At 39.2% G+C, this 20,532-nt stretch overlaps 1 protein-coding gene across 2 annotated transcripts in view; it reads right to left on the bottom strand.

Moving 5' to 3' along the window:
• The window catches only part of frmd4a (FERM domain containing 4A), a 166,745-nt gene that overhangs the window by 125,500 nt on the left and 20,713 nt on the right, over positions 1 to 20,532 (bottom strand). Inside the window, exon 1 of one of the 2 annotated variants that reach the window (XM_072434673.1) lies at positions 19,169 to 19,485. The exons of the other annotated variant lie outside the window; for it this stretch is intronic. Coding sequence (XP_072290774.1) covers positions 19,169 to 19,201 — 33 coding nt within the window. The 5' untranslated portion in view covers positions 19,202 to 19,485. Of the gene's footprint in view, positions 1 to 19,168; positions 19,486 to 20,532 lie in introns of those variants that run through there. 2 annotated transcript variants of the gene reach the window in all.

Raw genomic sequence — 20,532 nt, 5'->3', positions numbered from 1 at the left:
AAAAACTTTACCTTACCACACACACATGCTAATAATATTTCCTTGTCTGCCTAATGAACCAAGTTTATTCGATGCCCCGGAGAGCAGTAGGCCTGATGCAGACAGGTTTAGCTGTGCCCCCTTCCCCTGCTCTCGGCTACACACTAACGCACTGCTAATGTTACCCACCCATTCACCCCCAAACAAGCACACACCTCTTCCAGAAGGTCCACATCTATTCAAATCAATACAAGATGGACACGTTATTTTTTATGGTGTCTCGTGGTATACATGGGGAGGAGGAGGAGAGCCCCGGAGGTACAGGAGGTAAGCTGCCAGACAGTCATTTGAATTCTACATCTCCTCCTGACATCACTGCAGGCGCTTTCTCATTAATATGTATGTAAAATGTACGCATAAGCAGGTGCCATTGTAAAGTGTGGGTTCTGGATCAATGCTTTTTATGGGGTTGTAAAGGCGTAAAGTGTATGTAGGCGGTGTGTAAAAATGTAGGTTGTACATTGCAAATGAGAAATGTCTTCAAAGAATATTTATCCAGATTTTAGTTGTTTTTACCTTTTCAATAGAAATATATAGTAGAGTAGACTTAGTACATTTTCTAAACAATATGCAGCTTTTGTCATATTTCATTGCTTCATTTAATTTCATTTGTTGTTCTATAAATTCCTCAAATGTATTGTTTATGTTTGCACAGACATTTTAAAATATCTACTCTTTTACCATTTAAACAACCAACATGCTGAATTTTACAATTTAGCAAAGTTGCTAAACCTGCCCAAATATAGCACACAAAAACAACAAGAATTTGCCTTTGCTGTCTACAAACATCATAATGCATGTTTCTATTTTGCTGCCTCATTCAATAAATGGGATAGATCGTTAATATGAGTACTAGGCTGTGTGTGCACAGCTTTTTAAACCTGTCAGTCCTGGACGGGTCGGTAGACACGTACTTAGCTTGAAAATATTTTCTAGCTGAAAACAAATTGCGCTAATTCACTACAATGGGCACTTTTGTCCAAAACATAATAAGCTGAATGCTGAGGTCAAGTATTGTAGATGCAAAAAAACAACATTGTCCCATGTGGCAGTGGACAGGCCCAGGGTAGACCCTCTCCCCTCCCCTCATGCGTACAACTCCTCCTACTCCATTTGTTCCTGTTTCCTTTGTCCTCCTCCTCCAAACATTGAGGGTTGGAGAGATTTGCACTGACAGGTAGACTGGATTAAAGTCAAAGCCAAATTTACAGCATATTTACAATTAGAACTACCAAGGAATCAATGGGAAAATGTATGATGACATTTTAGCATTTGGACCATTTGGACCATTTGGACCACAGCGCTAGCAGTTTGCTAGCGCTGTGGTCTGTCTTTTTTCCCATAGTATTTTGTGAACTGGTGGAAGTGAGGAAATGAGACAAAATGGACAAAACCTCTAATCTAAGTTAGGCCATGTTGAACACCCTTGGGACCCTTGTGCAAGAGAATATGGTTTGGACGCATTAACTCCAATAACAATACCACAGATTAAGGCATCATAATTACTAATTGTTCAAAACAAAGTGGTTTGGGTAAATGGCATAACTGATTATTCAGTTTATAAAAATGTATTAAATTTAGAGCAGCAAAAATGTTTGTGTGAGATCAATGATAAAACTCACAATTGCAGGCACACACTTGACAAAACATATGCACAATAAGCACATAGACAGACTAGAAATAGCATCAGGCCATTAGGCTAAGGATAAAGCTTTAAAATTCATGCAATTAATAGTATATAATCACTCTTGGTTCATGTGGAGCGGGTTTGAAATGTCTTCAAAATCTTGCTTATTCCTAACAAGCAGTATTAACAAATTAAGCTGATATAATGTTAAAACTTTAAAAAAGACCATCTTATTTATACTCCATTGATTGTTAAAGTCAATCCACTCATTGAAAATGCATTGAGGAGACCTCTTTTATTACTTAGTTTATTGTACCATAAAACCATTCACAGACCCAAGTTGTAAATCTTATGTAACTGCCCATTTTGTCAACACAGGAGAGACAAGAGGAAAACTCCACATCTGACAGAACTCATAAGTCCACTGGTCCACCATGTGTCTTTCCTCCATCCTTTATCCTATTCTTTTCAACATTTCTAGCTTTCATTCTTTTGTCCCAACCATTTCTGACACCCACCAGGATGACATCATTAATAATGGATAACAGCACACACACACACACACACACACACACATTTTTAGCCCTCATCCTGCACCTGGTCCACACTCCAAGCCCGCTGTGTTGAGGGATGGGTAGAATAAACGCGCAGCTTTAAAGAGGGCCAAGCGGTCAGTGAGTGGTCACACGTAGAGACACCAGCAGAGGTGTGGTGGTTAAAGAGACATGGTCGGCTGTTATTGGGTCGATGCATCAGGGATCTGAGGTGAGAATGGGGGAAAGAATAGAACAATAGAAGTCATCCACAGACTGGCTTGTAAGTATCTATTGTTTTAACTGAACAGTATCTCAGTTAAAACTGTAGTTTGTTGCACAACCCTACCAGTGTTTCTGTAGAATATATAGTTAATTTAGGCTTTGGACTGGAACCTATAAGTAATGATAACCCTGTAGGTTATCATCTGCACAAAATAAAAGTTAGATGGACATTCACCAGTAAACATCAACTACAATATTCATAAAGAATTGCAATAAAATCAAGAATAAATCCTTCAATGATCTAGTTAGAAATGTTTTTAGTAATCACTTTTCACACGTTTCATTATTATGTGTTATAGAAAATCTATATTAAACATTGTACACATAAAAAATACATACAATTTTATTTATTAAAATAATAGTATGTATTTATTATTATACAACATAATATAGTAACAAGAATAGCCATTACTGTTTTACTTACATAATATTTAAACAAGCTTATTCCCATATTCCTTATGTTAATGCAGTAAGAAACACACTGTATATGTGACACTGTTAATATTCTTTTGCTGGTGTTCTTTTGCTGGTGTTCGTTTGCTGTTCCAATCATCTTTTTAGTAGTTTGGGGTCGGGACAAGGCCATTTATCACCCCTCAGCCCTCACAACCTGCTGTTCTCTTGCTGAAACTCTAATGGACATTTAATGGCTTAAGGCTGGGGATTCTGGCACCAGCGGGACAAGGGCAGTCCCATCAAATGGCGCTCTCTGGTGGTCAGTGAGGAAAACTCTGCAAATCACTGGCTTTGTAAAGGTCAAGGAAAGGCATAGAATGGACAAGCAAGTAGATTTACACAAACAAGAAAGAAATAGAAAAGAAAGAGTGGTGATGAAAAATCTGGTTCAAGTAGAATCAAGTATTATGATTGCAACACATTTGGCACAGAACTGTCTTAGTCTGTCTGGTTTTCTTTTACAAGAGGGTTTGCAACACTGTAATTTACAAATCCTCTTTTATCAGATGCCAAGAATACACAATAGTAAGCAATTATAACTATTACGCCAGGACATAGCATTTCACATAATAGATTCATGAGAAAAAAGGTTGCAGCTTGAGCAATAGTCAAAAGGACCAACCTAAACCAACACAGCGACACTGACAGATGTTTATTTATTTATAAACGTGCACATAAAATGTATTTGAGGATGGGGAAGAAACTGATGCTTTTTTGACAAGATTTAAAAACATGATGTTGATGAAATATTGATGAAACAATATTATTCATCATGATGTTGTGTCTTTTCCCAACTGCTTTCTGTCCAGATTGATGTTGTGTAGAACTCCAATCATAGCCATACATCAATCTGGGACGAGCCAGGTGACTACAATAATTGCATGCAGACAATGTAACCGACTCTCTCTGTCTACATGGGCCCTTTCTCTGCACTGTTGCTCACCTTCCAGATTTTCACATCCTGCCAACAATGCCAAGCAAATCTGGAAAAATCTGCAATCAGAGCACATCTCAATGTCAAAACTCCTATCCCAAACTAAATGCTAAACAAAGATGCATATCACCACCACGTAAACAAGCCCTTGACATAATGCCAAAATGTACGTAACGCACTGCAAACAACAGCAGCTGTTGATAAACTCCAACACTAGACGTGTATTAATGGATGCTTCTGACAGTGGCAGATGCTGACAGCTGTTCACATGTAAACCACATGTACATGCACGCTCAGACAGAGGTGGAGAGGTGAGGACAAGGCTAACACTTGTCAACTAGAATCATTTCAACAATCTGCACTGAGACCATCACAGGTCAATGTGACATTTAGGTGTGAAGACTCCTCAGAGATGGGACGAGTGGCGGTGGAGAACCTGATAGATGTTTAGGGGTAATTTAGCGTGGAAACAGCTGTATACTCTGGGGAGGAGTGGTGGAATTGTGTTTATAGTGATAACAGCAGGCAGTAAAACATCTGGCATGACCTTTACAGTGAGTAATACAACTGACAGAAGCATGTGTACTTAAGGTACAAATGGATCATACCAGATTATTTTTTTTATTTTTATTTGATACCACTTGTAACGGAAACACCACTATTTTTCTTGTTTACCTGTTTCTTCTGAAGCAGAATGATACAGTATTTTTGTATCTAATAATAAGATAAGATAAGATAATCCTTTATTGTCCCACATGGGGAAATTTCATTGGTGAAGGAATAAATAGGAATATTTGTATTTGAGTATTTGTCTACATTACTTTTGATACTTAACACCAGAATCGCATCAACTAGTATCACCTTTTTGAACATTTATGTTGTTGCTATGAAGCAACTGGATAATAATTCACCAAACTCAAAACATGTTTCAAAATAAATGAAATAAAAAATGGAAAAGTTTTTTTTCTACACAATTATAATAAGGATGCCCTTTATGAGCACAACTTGAGGAGACAAAGGGAAAATGTACTGAATATTTAGGCTCGTCAGAAAACACGAGGCTGTGCCACTAGACCAAACTACTCCCCTTTTTCCAAATATTATCTCCAAGTCCTTGAGGTACATTTATTCAAATGTGATTTGTAAACAAATCAATATCACTGTTGACTTTGAAACAGTGTTAAATTGCTGGATACACACATCATTGCTTCAGATGAATACAAAATACAGCAAAGAAATAAATAAAAGTCCTTCACACCAAACTCAAATTGTCCACTTGAAACAAATTGAATCTCAGTTGTACCATCACTCATTTAATAATTATTTTTTCATCATGACATCCTTCTTCTCATCCAAGCAGCGTGTCAATAAGGCATCCTGGTGGAAACATATGTTCGCAGGAGTGTACCAGGACGTGATGGAGCATGCAAATTGAGCCGTATTTGGCATACATCTCTGAGCGCATATGTAAGGACTGTGGGAAGTATTTGGGCAGCCATGTATGTAATTCAAAAATGAGACTTTAGCGCATCAGGGCATGCAAAGGGCACATGTAGAATTGACAAAGATTAAGTGGTTTTGTATGCAGGCAATGACAATTTTCAATAAGTTGCAGTTTTTAGCTAGTGCTGGGAAGTGCTACAGGGTGGATGAGAGTTCCACTAACCAAGGTGGTAAAAAGGGAAATAGTTGATGTTCTACTAACCCGATGGTTGGTTAAATTTGTGCAGGGGGTGTTATATTCATGACCAATTTGGATCTTTTGAACGCCTCTTTGAAAGTGCACGAAGTAACTTTTCTGCTTGTCCAAGAAAATGTGTAACATTCCAGTAAAAGCAATCTCTCTGGAAACAAGTACCACCCACCACGACTTTTAAATACTGCAGCTAATTTGTGATATATATATATATATATTTTTTTTGCAACAGGAAGTTTTAATTCAATGGGCCCACCTGATGTTTGTATGATTGTAATCAATTTATACGATTGTAATCAAATCGAAGCCTTGATGATCCCTCTTAGAATCAGAATCAGAATAAGGTTTATTGCCATTGTCAATGAACAAAATTCCCAAACATAGGAACTTAGCAACACAAACAACAGTGCCTAAAAAGTAGTTCTCTCTAAAGTATAAATAAATGTGAAAAGTAGCCTGTCCTTTGATTGCTCTTGGCTCCCATTAAAGAATTGGACATCCCATCACTAGCTTGTACTGGTAGTTTGGTCAGTCGTTGACATTATGACCACGAGGCAATAACACATGTGATTGATGGATGATGGGTGATCCAACCAAGTACTAGCAATGTCCATGGGCTACCACCTTTACAACCAATTATGCACAAATGAACACCAAGGTCATGTGTGCAGCTGGAGACGAGGATAGGTCCCTGCAGTGAAAGTATAGGTAGGCTATTTTTTTTCTATATTGGGACGTGTAGCTCCAGGCAGCATTTGTAATTGTGGGCCCCGTTTGGCTCGTTTGAAGAGGTCAAATCAGGAACAATGCAGGTGCAGCATTATCTGTGCAAATGAAATGATGCTTCAATGATACACAATGATACACAATGTTTGTTAAATATGCATAATTTAACAAACAATGCACTACTATTTACAATGTATATAAACTCAATTAGCCATGATCTATAACATAGTAATATCCACATTTATCTATTCTTACTCTCGATATGATTGAACAAGTACCCTTCTACAGATACTTAGGCATCACTATTGATGCAACTCTTGTTCAACAAACATGCACAAGAGCTGAAAAATAATTAGAATTCTTTAACTCTTTAAATCTTTAATTCTTCAGATATAAAAAGTGTATTCCTCCATATTGTAAATAACTGGCTACACTCCCTCAATGCTGGATAATGGTGATAGTATACTGTGAAGAAAATAAGTATTTTAAGATCCTGCGATTTTGCAGCTTCTTCCACTTAGACATTTTGGAGGTGTTTGAAATTTTCATCGTAGGTGCATTTCCTCTATGAGAGACAGAAAAACTGACTTTTAAATAATTTATTTGTATGCAAGTATTTTAACACCAGAGAAAATCCATTATTTTGTACAAATTGGTACCTTTGTTTACAATAACACCCTTCTTATCATCATTGATCCCCACGAGGTGAGATCTTATATGGAGCCCCAGTCCGAGGGAGATTGACAATCATCTTTAGTCTCTTCCATTTTATATCAATTGCTCCAACAGTTGATCTTTTTTCACCAAACTGCTTTCCAATTACCCCGTAGCCCTTTCCAGCCTTGTGGAGGTCTACAATTGAGTTTCTGGTGTCTTCTGACAGCTCTTTGCTCTTGCCCATGGCAGTAGTTGGAGTCTGACTGATTTTGGGGTGGACAGGTCTTTATGAGCTAACGAGCTCAAACTGGTGCTACTAAGTTAGATGTGGAGTAGAGGTGGACTTTTTAAAGGCAGACTAACAGGTCTGATTGGCAGGTGCAGCAATAACATTATAACAAAGAATTATGTAATTTACATTTTTTTTTAGATTCTGTCCCTGACAGTGGAAAGGTACCTACAAAATTTCAGAATCGTCCATAATGTCTAAGTGGGAGAACTTGCAAAATCGCATGGTGTTCAAATTTTTATTTTCCTCACTGTTCATGCATTCTACAGCGACAGTAACAGTTTTAAAACCTCTGAACTACTTTTTCATTCAACACTAAGGTTTATTACAGGAGCAGGATACAGAGCTCACCACTGTGAATTATACTCTAAAGTAAAATGGCATCATTGGATGCGAGAAGAGAACAGCATTGACTTTTGTATGTTTATAAGGCTCTCATTGGTATTTTACCGGATTATTTAACAAGTATATTGGATCAGCTCAAGTATTCATCAATCGAGATCTTAGAACATTTCTATATTGCAGTCGCACCTTGTCAACACCGAATCAGGGAAAAAAGGCTTGCAGCCCTATCTGTGGAACAAACTGCATACACTATTTATTAGATAATCAACAAAGCACTCGTTGAAGACTACCTCCTCTTGCTTTGCATGATTTGATTCAATATTGCGTGTGTTTTTATACATTTGTTTTATTGATTGATTTTATGTGTTTTATATTTAACCGGGTAATCATGAAAAAGAGAGATTCTCTCATTGAGTGTTTTCTCTTTGTATGAATACAAATAATAAAATCTAATGTTTTATACATGTCATGATTTTGTTTAGCTACATAGTCATGATTTGTAGCTAAAGCTTTCTAATATTGGTCAAAAATGTCACAGGCAGTTGGATTGTTTCCCCATGAATAACATTGTATCCATAACGTCTAGAAAAGTATATAAGATACATTTCATGCTATTTAGGCAAGAATTCCAGTTAAACCAACATCTTCATGGAGACAAGGTAGCAGAGACCCCATTTGAAATGTTACTTAGTGCACCTTTAATTGTTTAAGTATTTTGTATTGTATTTTTGTATTTTGTACAAAATATTGTTATTCAAATTAACCAACTTATTTCCTTATGGTATTGATTTAACTAGGCTGCAGACAGTAGGAGTGAGTTACATATTGGTGCTTATAGCTTAATATTTGGTTGTGTAATGTAAAACATACTAAAATGCATTTACAATAAATTTGCAACCCAAATTCTTTTCAATACCACAAAATAATAATGTTTTTTTGTCCTCAGGAGAGGTTGTCCGAACTGGTGGTATTCATCCAGTCAGGTTTAAGCTGTGATTAACTGCTGCCAGCTTCCTTTAGTCAGGTGTAGGTAGGTCATAGTTCAGAGCCTTTGGGAAGACATATTGTAAGGATAAGGGTCCAGTAGAGCCTTTAATCTGTAACTACAAATACCTTACAAGTGGTGACTGTTTATTGTATCCTGTACGAGCTTTATATTGTTCAAGTTCTGGTTTAGTTATGGATTGGCCCAGGATTAGTTCCAGGTTCAGTCCTAATTCACACATAAAAATGGACATCTTTGAGCTCACAGGTCACCACAGAAAGCAGATTTGTTTGTGCCAGATTCCTTTCCTGTCATTGTCACATTAATTTGAGAGCAATTGTTTTTTAGAAATTGTAGGAGAAGTGTCAAAGCAATAAGTAGAAAGAAAGATTGGAGGTGTTTCCAGGTGAACTCTGGAGACACAACAGGAAAGCCAAGCGAAGCCTATTTATTTCTATAGCACATTTAAAACAACAGCAATTGCACCAAAATGCTTTACAGCTCTTCTAAACCTCTCTCTTACTCCTCTTTGTTGTATTGGTTTGGTGATGAGATGGGCCATTCTCTTGAAATATTTCCTCTGAAAGGTCTTCTGCTGCATTTGGTGTAAAAAGTCTGTGGCATTTCAGAGGTCCAATAGAAACAACCTTAGTATATGCAATAGATTCAACATGGTGGCTGTGTAATCAAGCATTATATGTACCCATTTGGAGATAAGAGAACAATACGTGTTGGGGTGAGGGGGGTTGAAGAAGCCTATTTCCTGTTTCCGAGTAATTGTGTATGCATAAAATTGTCTTTGCTGGATGTGCTGATAGGGTGATGTATGATACCCGGGTAACACGGTCTGACCTTTGGAAACGCAGGTGACACGATTAATCCTGGGCTCGTTCATCACCACAGCGTTTCAGTCTGTGGTTACTGTGAGCTGAGCCTATTACATCCAATACAAGAAGCATTTCTGACTACAAAAATGTCTCCGGGGAATACCTTTACAATACAATTTTGTCTTTATTGGTTGAAATGCACTGGAATTGTGAGTTATTGTGAAAGTAGGTACCCTAAATACTGTCTTGCAGGTAATTTAACAGGACTTCAGAAAAGCAGGTATAGACCTAAATATCAGGCTAAACAAATATTAAAAAGATTAAATGACAAATTCACAAATCATTCACTATATTGCGTTGAATTAGCAGGGCTTTCCTTTGTCACAGGTTCTGTTCATGCCTCTATGGACAGAATTTCTTGGCACAGTCAGGTGTTGGAGGGTGTCCGGTTTGAGGACCAGAGGAAGTCTTGATTTTAAAAACATGGGTACATCCCCCCGGAGGAGTAGGAGGAAGTGTCTTGGAAGAGGGAAGTCTGGGAGTCCCTTCTTAGACTTCTTAGGCTGCCCCGCTGACAACTCTTTGACAAATGAGGCATTACACAGACCAGTATTCTAAGTATTTTCGGTACATACTGTATTAAATTACCTCCCAACACTTAGAAGCTGTGTAAAATGTCCTCCTCTGATCCCTCTGATGAAAAGGTAAGGAAACCATAAAAAAAATTATTCCATTGTACAATCCAGAGCTGTGCATTCTTGCAAGGCTTTTCTGCAAATAGCATTCATGCACTCTTTATAGAGCTTTTAGCTTGTACATTCACACTTAATTTGCACATTGCTAATTCCTTTCTAGTGCGACCTTGGACTGAACAAAATGGCAGTTCCTTGTATTTTGGTTTCAGTAAAAAGGACATTTTCATTTATCTTGGCAAGAAAGAGCGTATTTGACCTTCTAAGATGCTAAGTTAGCTTACTGGCGCTTCTACATTTGCTGTTTTAAATTAACTTGTCACTTGAGGACAGGGTAAAATTACATTGTGGCACATTGACATCTAATTTGTAATATAGCAATGTATTCAATTAAAGCTAGGTGTACTTTTGAAAACACAATTATAGTACATTAGATTCTCACTCTAGTCGTTATATCTGCAGGGGCAAATCCTCCTTTCCACCTTTCAATTGCTCTCCTGGAGATAATGTGAGAATCCCTGTAGACTCGATGGGGGCCAACCAAGCAGCAAATCTGCACCTAGCGTTTCCATGGCGACCCCTAACGTTAAGTGCATCACCTGTGAGTTTCATAATCATAATCAGAAAATGTCTATTGCTATTGTCAATGAACAAAATTGACAAACATACGAACTTGCTTTGGTGATTCGGTGCAACATAAACATGAAGAATAATAAAAACAAAATATTTAGACTCAAAGGACATGCATTGAAGAAAAAACATTTAAATTTACTATAAGATAAAAAAAAGACTACATTTACAGTTACATTTACATATGTAGGTCAGAAAGTGAACAGTGCAGTGAGTGATTGATTAAGTAGTTTAAGTAGTTAAAGTGGCAGGTGCTTAAGAAGTGTTCATGAGGGAGTGGCCTCCTGCCTGAGGGGAGCGGCTGTGACTTTCTTGATGGCCACGATCATCACTGTCTTCTGGAAATTGAACTCCAGGTTGTTGCCGCTGCACCAGGACACAACTTCCACCTCCCTCCTGTAGACAGACTCCAAGATAAGCCCGATGAGGGTGGTGTCGTCCGCAAATTTGATCAGTTTTACAGAGTCGTGGCTGGGGGTACAGCCGTTTGTGTACAGGGAGAAGAGCAGAGGAGAAAGTATGCAGCCTTGTGGAGATCTTGTAAGGATCTCCTGTTAGCAGAGGTGGCCACAGTGTGGGAAGGGTGGGTGGTCTCAAACCTGGGGTAGAAGGTACAATTTGCTGCATGTCCTTCCCCAGTATCATCCCCATTTCACACAGCGCTGTACTGTATAATAAAGCCTAAGGGAGAAAAAATATTTTAAATAATAAATACAATTAAAATGTTAAAAATAGGTTCTGAACACAGTTACCACTAAAGTAGTCTTTTATCTTGCCATGTTTTGGTGAGCATCTGCCACATTCCCTAGAAGCGTCAATTAACTGCTGTTTCATGTTACTTATTAGCAGATCTTCCCGGAAATGTACTCCTGTTCATGAGGTAGTCTTCCTCTTTCAAATTTCCTCGGATTGTTACACAGATAAAAATCCTGTAATTTTACATAATGTAATCCAGAAATCATTGCCAGTCATTCGCAGCAGTGTGTGTGTCCCAGCTGGTTTAGACTTCTAGACTTCCTGCACAGACTGGCCTTTGGACACTGCCTGCTGACTGACCAACCTGCTGGGGCTCACACAGGGGCAAGGGCAGGCCCACCTTGTCCAGATCCAAAGCCCACAGCACTGGCCTTCATTTCTAATTAATGTCATCCACGCATAAGGCTGTGGGAGGTAGCACAGGCCATACCCCTTTTGGGCTAATTGAAATGCAAAAGTGTGCAATAAGGGACTATTTGCTACAGTGCCACTCCAAAGGTCAAATATATATATATTTAAACAAAAAAAACTTGAGAGAATCACCCATTCTGTCACTTACAGCTGGACAAGGACACATCAAATGCAACACGTGCACACTTAGACATCCATTCTGCACATAACCCAGTGTAGAAAAGATAGCAGTGTCTCTGATTGCCCTGATAGCGCATTGACAGGCTTAATCACTCGATAACTACTTCCTTATTGATCCCCTAAGGCTCTGTGCCAGTTAACTGAGGAGCTGACCGAGGAGACATGATAGCCGTAAAATTGCGAACATTATCCAGGGAGGAAGATATCTTATGTTCTACTGACCTATATGCATTAATTAGTGCCAAGGGATAACCTCTCATCTTTGTTGGGGGAAAACATGACAAAAGGTGAATGAACATGAAGATGTTGAAATCATTGGCAATAATGGCTTGATGAAAACGAGTGCAATATAAAAAAAATCTATATAAATAAATAAGAAAATGACTGCAATGTACTTTAAACATTGAGTTAAAAACTTAAAAAGATATAAGGCTGCAAGGTGGAAGAAATGCCAGCAATGTTTGAGGTATTCTGACTGCATAAGAGAACCTTTACTTGTGCCACAATGGGGAATTTCTGACAAAAAGCACAATAAGCGCTAGCAGAACAATTTCAGGTAAAGGAAACATAAATTCTGAAGATCAGAATAACTCTGTGAGACTAAGGTGACTTTGTAATCAGGATTAATGCATTAATCCTGATTACAAATCCTGAGCATTAAAGGTCCCATAACATGCAATATCGACTTTTCAGAGCTTTAACCTTCTTACATTGCTATTTGTGCTTCATATCTGTACCCAGAGTGTTTTTTTGATTGATTCCCGCAGTGTTTAGCTATATTACAGACTATCTCCTTTCCTCGAATCTTCAAACTGACGGACAGCAAGCACGCGTCATTATCCCCCCTCCCCTCCCGCCTCCCGCCTGCCACCTCCCGCCCCCTTCCCCCCGGCTCCGCGCTGCTGTCTCCCTACAAGCCCATTCCGGAGTTTTTCTGCTTCGATTTACGACGAAACACGGCTCAAAGAGGCCCAAAACGTCATTAATGATATCGCACTCTTTACTATTATCACAATGGTGAAGGTTTATGTGGCACTTGATGCAGCAAACGGGAAAATAAACGGAGAGAAGATCCATCCGATACCGAAAAACCAGGAAATAAGAGCGCGATGGACATAAGACTTTTATATATATATATATATATATATATATATATATATATATATATATTTATATATATATAGATCATATATCTGTTCTGCGCACGCTGTAGAATAAACACCAGAATTATTTAGGCTTAAAGTAGTGTTGATCTGAAGTTCTATCGTTTCTCACTCACGCGGCAGGAGCGGCGCAGCGCGGAGCTGACAGCTGTGGGGCTACGTCACGGGTGGGCGGGGCACACACGCGCTCTGAGACTACGTCACGGGTTGGGCGGGGGAGCCAGATTGCTCTTCGCAAGGGTGGGGGCGAATGTCAAACCAAGCCGTTTGCATTTCCAGGTTGGTGAGGGGGTCCAAGGTCTGGGTGATATTTCTTAACTATTATGTTAAGGGTGTTGCACAACCCTTATTAATATCAATTATACACTTAGGATAGACTACGAAACGTGAAAAAAGCATGTTATGGCACCTTTAATGAAGCCAAATACAAATCTAGGCATGTTTTTGATGAGGAAACAATTCTATCACAAGGTTAAATGCTTCATTGGACACACGTAAATGTAATGTTGGACTAAATAAAGATCCAAATGCATAGTAAGCAGTTGGAGTTGATGGGACAGAATGGACCCGAAAGCGCTCCAGCACTCAACCATCACAGCACTATTCAGGCCTATGAGGATTAGGAGTTATTATACTTACAGTGAGGAAGGGGTCACCTTGTGTAGGGTGGACAATGGAACCATTGGATTTGGGTCAGAGCCACATGAAGGGGATTGATCATTTGGGCAAAACAGATTGATGGGGAAATCGCAACTTTGCCCGGAATGTTCCATAGCAGTATCTATCTTGCATTACTTTCATTTACAATGCTTTTACTGCTAGAAAATACCTCATAATATATTAAAAACAATAACTGTCCATATCAATGAAGACATGCAGATAGTAATTTACTCACCCCCAAGACCATCATGCTCTAATTCTTACAACTTTCAAGTCATGACTATCTCTACCAATGTAGGGTTTGTAAACTGCATTTATTACATGCCTGCTTCAGAGGATAGCACAGTTGGATCACCTTGGCGATATTCATAAACACAACTCCCTTGACTTTAATGCTTGTTCAAAAAAACTGTGCCGCAGCATGTGAGGTTTGGAACCCTGGGTCGATCTGGAGAAAAGTGGCAGACTTGACAGATGCAGCGGGCTTGATATGGAGCCATGTTTTTGAAGCCAAGTCTATCTCCAAGCAGACTCAACAATCTGCAAATTGCACTCACCCGCAATGATGGCCAAAGACACAACAAGAAGTAGACTGACAGTTGGTGAAAAGACATAAATGCCATGGATGGAAACTTAAATGTTCTATACCTCCGAACTTTGGATAAGTCATTCGCATATTGGCTTGAATCCTATAATTTCCCATTGATGGCAAACACCAAACCACATATCACCCCAAATACCATGATGAGCAAAGAAATGATTAAATAAGATTGGAAGCATTTGTTTATATTTTTTAAGGATCTTTTGGCCAGTGGGCTTTATTTGAGAGGACAGTGTAGTGTGAAATGGGAATGAGAATGGGGAAAGACTAGCAATGTATATGTTCCTACCTATAGATTGTCTTTAAAAGAGCTAGAATGTTCTCATAATAGAGAAATATTGGCAGTCAGAATTATTGCCCCTAATTTGCAATTGTACTGAAACAATCCACAATAATCTAAATGACACCTATTGAGAAAAATTGACCTTTTTGAGTTTTTAACAATGTTATAACCTTCTTCCTTCATTAAAAACTACCTAGTGTTGTACTTAGCTTCATTCACGCTTGTTTCATTAATCCTCTATACAAGGTTGTCTTTTCTCCTCCTTCTCTGAGCCTCACAAATATACAAAATGGTTTAAAATTTGCCAGAATTGTGATGTCATAGGTAGACAGCTGGAGGGCTCCTGTGCTGATTTTAAATCCACAAATCATCACCAGACCTGCTAAAACTGTGTGCTTGCATTACCAAGTAGAAGACAAACTAGATTTAGTTTATTTCCCCATGCTGCCAGTAGATGGCGTGATAATATCCGCTGAGGGAACACTTACCTGACATAGAAATAAATAAATACAATAACAAATATTTTACATTGTGTGGCTCTTTTCAGAAAATATATAATTTGGAGACCTTTGGCATGTGACATTTTCTATTTTACATATTTTTGATATTGTTTTATGTGTCTTTAGTCAATAAAAGGCAAGGCAAGGCAAGTTTATTTGTAGAGCACATTTCATACACAAGGCAATTCAAAGTGCTTCACACAGCAGGAAAAATGCATTCAAATCACAAAGAAATTACAGAAATACAATAAAATTATCCATCCATCCATTTTCTACCGCTTGTTCCCTTTTGGGGTCGCGGGTGACTGGAGCCTATCCCAGTGACTTCGGGCCTTAGGCGGGGTACACCCTGGACAGTGGCCAACTTGTCGCAGGGCCGACACAGAGACATAGACATTACAGACAGTTCACGCTCACATTCATTCACTAGGGCCAATTTAAAGTCACCAATTTTACCTAACACATACATGTGTTTGGACGGTGGGAGGAAGCCGGAGAACCCGGAGAGAACCCACGGTAACACGGGGAGAACATGCAAACTCCACCCAGAGAGATCATGTGATGTTGGTCTGATCCGGGAATCGAACCCATGATCTCCTTCTTGGACGATGGTGCTCGTCTTCTGATCCAAAGGTCGGCGGTTCGACTCCCCGCTCAGTCAGAGCGGTCAGATCCACTGGCCCGCAGGTTGGCGGTGCGATCGCAGCTGCCTCATGTGAATACTGCCGTTGTGTCCTTGGGCAAGACACTTAACCCAACTTGCCCCCCAGTGTCTGCGTACATCTGGGGTGTGAATGTGTGTGTGAATGGGTAAAAAAAAAAAAAATAATAAAATTAACTAAATTAAAAATTATCAATCCAACTGATTTTCTAAACTAATAAAATCACAAACAAAAGAGAAGAGTGCAAAGATAAAAATTAACTACAATAAAATTAACTAAATTAAAAATTATCAATCCAACTGATTTTCTAAACTAATAAAATCACAAACAAAAGAGAAGAGTGCAAAGAAAAAATCCTTTCAGTCATATGCGCAGCTAAACAAAACTGTTTTTAGCTTAGATTTGAACATTGTCAGAGTAGAAGCCTGTCTCACATCTTCAGGAAGACTGTTCCAGATTTTAGCTGCATAAAACTGAAACGCAGATTCCCCATGTTTTGTCCTGACTCTGGGCACCAGCAGGAGGCCGGTCCCTGAGGTCCTCAGAGTCCGAGATGGTTCATATGGCACTAACATATCCAAGATGTACTTTGGTGCTAGGCCATGGAGAGACTTGTACACAAGCAGAGCTGCTTTAAAGTCTATTCTCTGAGCCACAGGGCGCCAGTGCAGAGACCTGAGAACAGGACTAATGTGATCATACTTCCTGGTTCTAGTCAGGACCCGAGCAGCAGCGTTCTGGATGTACTGCAGCTGTTTTACAGCTCGTTTGGAGAGACCAGTGAGCAGGCCGTTACAGTAGTCTAATCTACTGGAGACAAACGCGTGGATAAGTCTCTCTAAATCTGGTTTTGACACTATATTTTTGATTTTGGCAATGTTTTTTAGATGGTAAAAAGCTGCTGATGTTATTGATTTGACGTGGCTATTAAAGTTCAAGTCTGAGTCCATTACTACCCCCAGATTTCTAATTTGGTTTGTAGGTTTTAGAGCGAGACTCTGGAGGTGACCACTAACACTTTCTCTTTGTTTCTGTGGGCCAAAAACGATTATTTCAGTCTTGTCTGAGTTCAGCTGGAGAAAGTTGTTTTGCATCCACACACTGATCTGTTGGATGCAGTGACAGAGTGAATCTACTGGTCCATAGTCACCTGCCGATAGTGAAACATAGATCTGAGTGTCGTCTGCATAATTGTGATAGGATACATTTTCACTGCGTATCAACTGACCCAACGGCAACATGTAGAGGTTGAACAGAAGGGGACCCAGGACTGACCCTTGGGGCACTCCACAGGTCAGGGTCATGTGGTCTGAGACACAGCCACCAATTTCAACAAAGTACTTCCCCGACTTCCAGATAGGACCTTAACCAGTTTAGGGCAGTGCCAGTGATGCCCACCCAGTCCTCTAGTCTCTGTAAGAGGATCCCATGATCGACAGTGTCAAAAGCAGCACTCAGATCTAACAGAATTAAGACTGAGGCTTTGCCCGTGTCAGTGTTCAGGCGGATGTCATTTGTCACCTTGACAAGAGCAGTCTCAGTGCTGTGATGAGGTCTAAAACCTGACTGAAAAACATCAAATGAGTTGTTTATTAAGAGGAAATCTGTGAGCTGTTGGTAAACAACCTTTTCAAGGACTTTGCCCCAAAATGGCAGATTAGAGATGGGCCGGTAATGACTCAGTACTGCGGCATCAAGACTGCTCTTCTTTAGGAGAGGCTTTATGACCGCAGTTTTCAAAGACATTGGGAATGTTCCAGATTGAAGCGACATGTTAACTATGTGAGTGAATGGTGCTAACAAACTGTTCAGCACAGACTTTAGAAATCTGGTGGGCAACACATCGAGGCAGCATGTAGATGAACTCAGACTGGTGATGATCTCATGGACAGTTTTGTCAGTTACTGGTGCAAAGTGAGTTAGCTCTAAGTGTCTTGGTGGTTTTAGGGTAATTTTTTGCATTGTGGGATTTATAGCATTTTTAATGCCCTGAACTTTGTCATTAAAGAATAATGCAAACTCATTACACTTGGATGTGGAAATGAGTTCTAACGGCAGCTGAGCTGGAGGTTTTGTTAATCTGTTTACTGTGGCAAACAGGACACGCAAGTTGTTACTGCAGATAAAAGGTTGTAAAAACACATTAAATCATTGATATTATAAGTTATCTATAATTGAAGCATGATATTGGATTTTCCCCGAATAAATGTAATTACCACTCACATGATCCCTTTTGTACACTCTTCTCTCATATCAAAAATACAATCACTCCTTTATAAATATTAATGGCAACTCACCACAGTTCCCTTGACCACACATACACATACACTGCACTGTAGAATCCCACTATATTCAAATACCAAGCCACCTTATTGTCAATTCATTAGCCGGGAGCTAAATGAACAACTGCCCTTTTCCCATTCATTAAAACATACAATAATCCCTACAGTACCAAGGCAGCCAGTATACAGCCAGCACAATGTACAATGAGCTCTGTCCAAAATGAATTGAGCTAACCAAAGACTGAAAAGCCATTTGCAAACATTGAGCCACTTCATTATGGACACTAAAACCATTGCACCTTTATGGCAATTGTTTCAAAAGTACTGAACGTGAACATGCACAATTCAAACACGGTCATTCTACAGTATACAAAACTGCCTACTCATATTTGCAAAGCTTTATCTTTCATGCTACAATAAATCCACAAAAGACCCCCCCCCCCCCTTGCGGTCTCCTTGACGCCCATAGCAACACTGGCATCTCCGAAACTTCTCCCGACTTCTGGCATCACCACGGAGACGACAATGGCATGTATAAATTCATTTTGCCGGCTTTGTAAGACATCACAAATCTTCTCATGTGTGACATTTTGCTGATGCCCTCAGTGGGTAACAGTAAGGGAGACACTGCAGGTTTCGTTTTTTTTAATTTCTGATCATTATTTGCAGATCAAACTGACTAAGCTGACATGTTTTTTTCTCAGTCACATTGAGTATTTTGTCTTGGGGGGGTAAAAAGTCCAATAAAAGTTATTAGGAATGAGATATAAAATAGCATGATCACAAGTGCTATGATGAATATCTCGAAATCCATATTTATTATGTATTTTGAAAAAATCTATTAAATAAACCAATATATTTTTGAAAGGTAATTACATGCAGTGATATAAAACCTTCAAAAAACTATTTTTGCCTGCAGTGTCTCCCCTTCATCTCCATGGTAACTTACCCGTGTACGCATGGGAGACAGCAGCCCCTCCATAGCTGATATATTTGCTTCTCCTGGTGCTGTGACGCTTGCAAAAAAACTGTAGTATCCAAAACTGGTGTGGAATATATCCGGTTAGAAACGCTGTCTCATCCTCAATGCAACGGAGCTACCCTCCCTACCCATCACCCACGGACAGTCGCGCACATGCATTGACCAAGCATGTATCCACCAACTCATGTGGCTCTCTTCCCCCTGTCAGCTTGGATATAAATGAGATCTTTCCCTTACAACCGTTGAGTGTCCAAAAACCCTGCCATCTCCCCTCTCTCCCTCCAGCTATGCACACTGAGCTCCCTTCCCAACGATCGCGGGTCCATTCTCTCTCTCTCCTCCTCCTCCCTCCTCCTTCATCCTCTATCTCTCTTTTTCACTGTCAACTCAGTGTTCGCCCAAATCTAGTAGGAGCGAGTCAGATGAAATACACAGCTATTGAGGCGATTACAGAGACAAGATAAGCAAAGCGTGCATTTTCAGGGTTTGGTATTGCATAGATGGCAATATATTTAGAATGGGCAGAAAATAATGGGATGAACATTGGTTTGCAAGGATTTCTAGGGGTTTGTCTTAACACTTTTGCTTTTGTAATTGTTATTTTCATTATATCATATTATAAATTCCTGATTATCATTGTGCAAGTTAAGAGATTAGTAGAAAATGTGCAAATCATTTTCTTTACTTCTTAATTTGAACAGTGGGTATTGCCCTTATCTGTGCAGAGGAGTGCATGACCATTATCAACATTACCTTAATAGTTCGATGCAGTCTAGTTGTTTAGTTGTTTAGTCGATTCATTGGTTGATTATATTAGTCGACCAAAATTGTTATTATATAAGTACTTTACTGCAAATATTAGGATTTGGGGGTAGATTTATAAACAAATATCAAGTTTTCTGGTAGTAATTATTTTTGAATGATCCTGAGAGCTTGTGGTCAGGTCCATGCAGTTTGGGTCAGATATTAGATTAGATCATAAAGACATTTAATAGTTTTGAGAACTGTCTCATAGAGCTTTAGTGGACCAAGAATTGTTTTAGTTGAGTATATTCTAAGAATGATTCATAATTTAAATGCTGGCTCATTTTGATCAGCAGTTCTCATCAGTCCATGAAAACATGTGTAATAATGGGAGCTAAAATGGTTGGCAAGGATGGATGTTAGAAATAATACACGTTTGTAAACTTATCACTTGAATCTTCTGTCAGGCAAAATGGTCATTTATTTCCAGAAAAAAATCCATAGCAATCTACACGAAATGTATGCTGGGAGCGGTACCCAGACTCTTTATGCAACTCTGAAACCCACTCATCATTTCAGGTTTATTC

This window comes from Eucyclogobius newberryi, unplaced genomic scaffold (genome assembly GCF_026437365.1).
Source record: "Eucyclogobius newberryi isolate DKJ021-1_F unplaced genomic scaffold, fEucNew1.0.hap1 SCAF_7, whole genome shotgun sequence".
NCBI classification, from domain to species: domain Eukaryota; kingdom Metazoa; phylum Chordata; class Actinopteri; order Gobiiformes; family Gobiidae; genus Eucyclogobius; species Eucyclogobius newberryi.
This window is presented reverse-complemented; position numbering and strand designations above follow the sequence as displayed.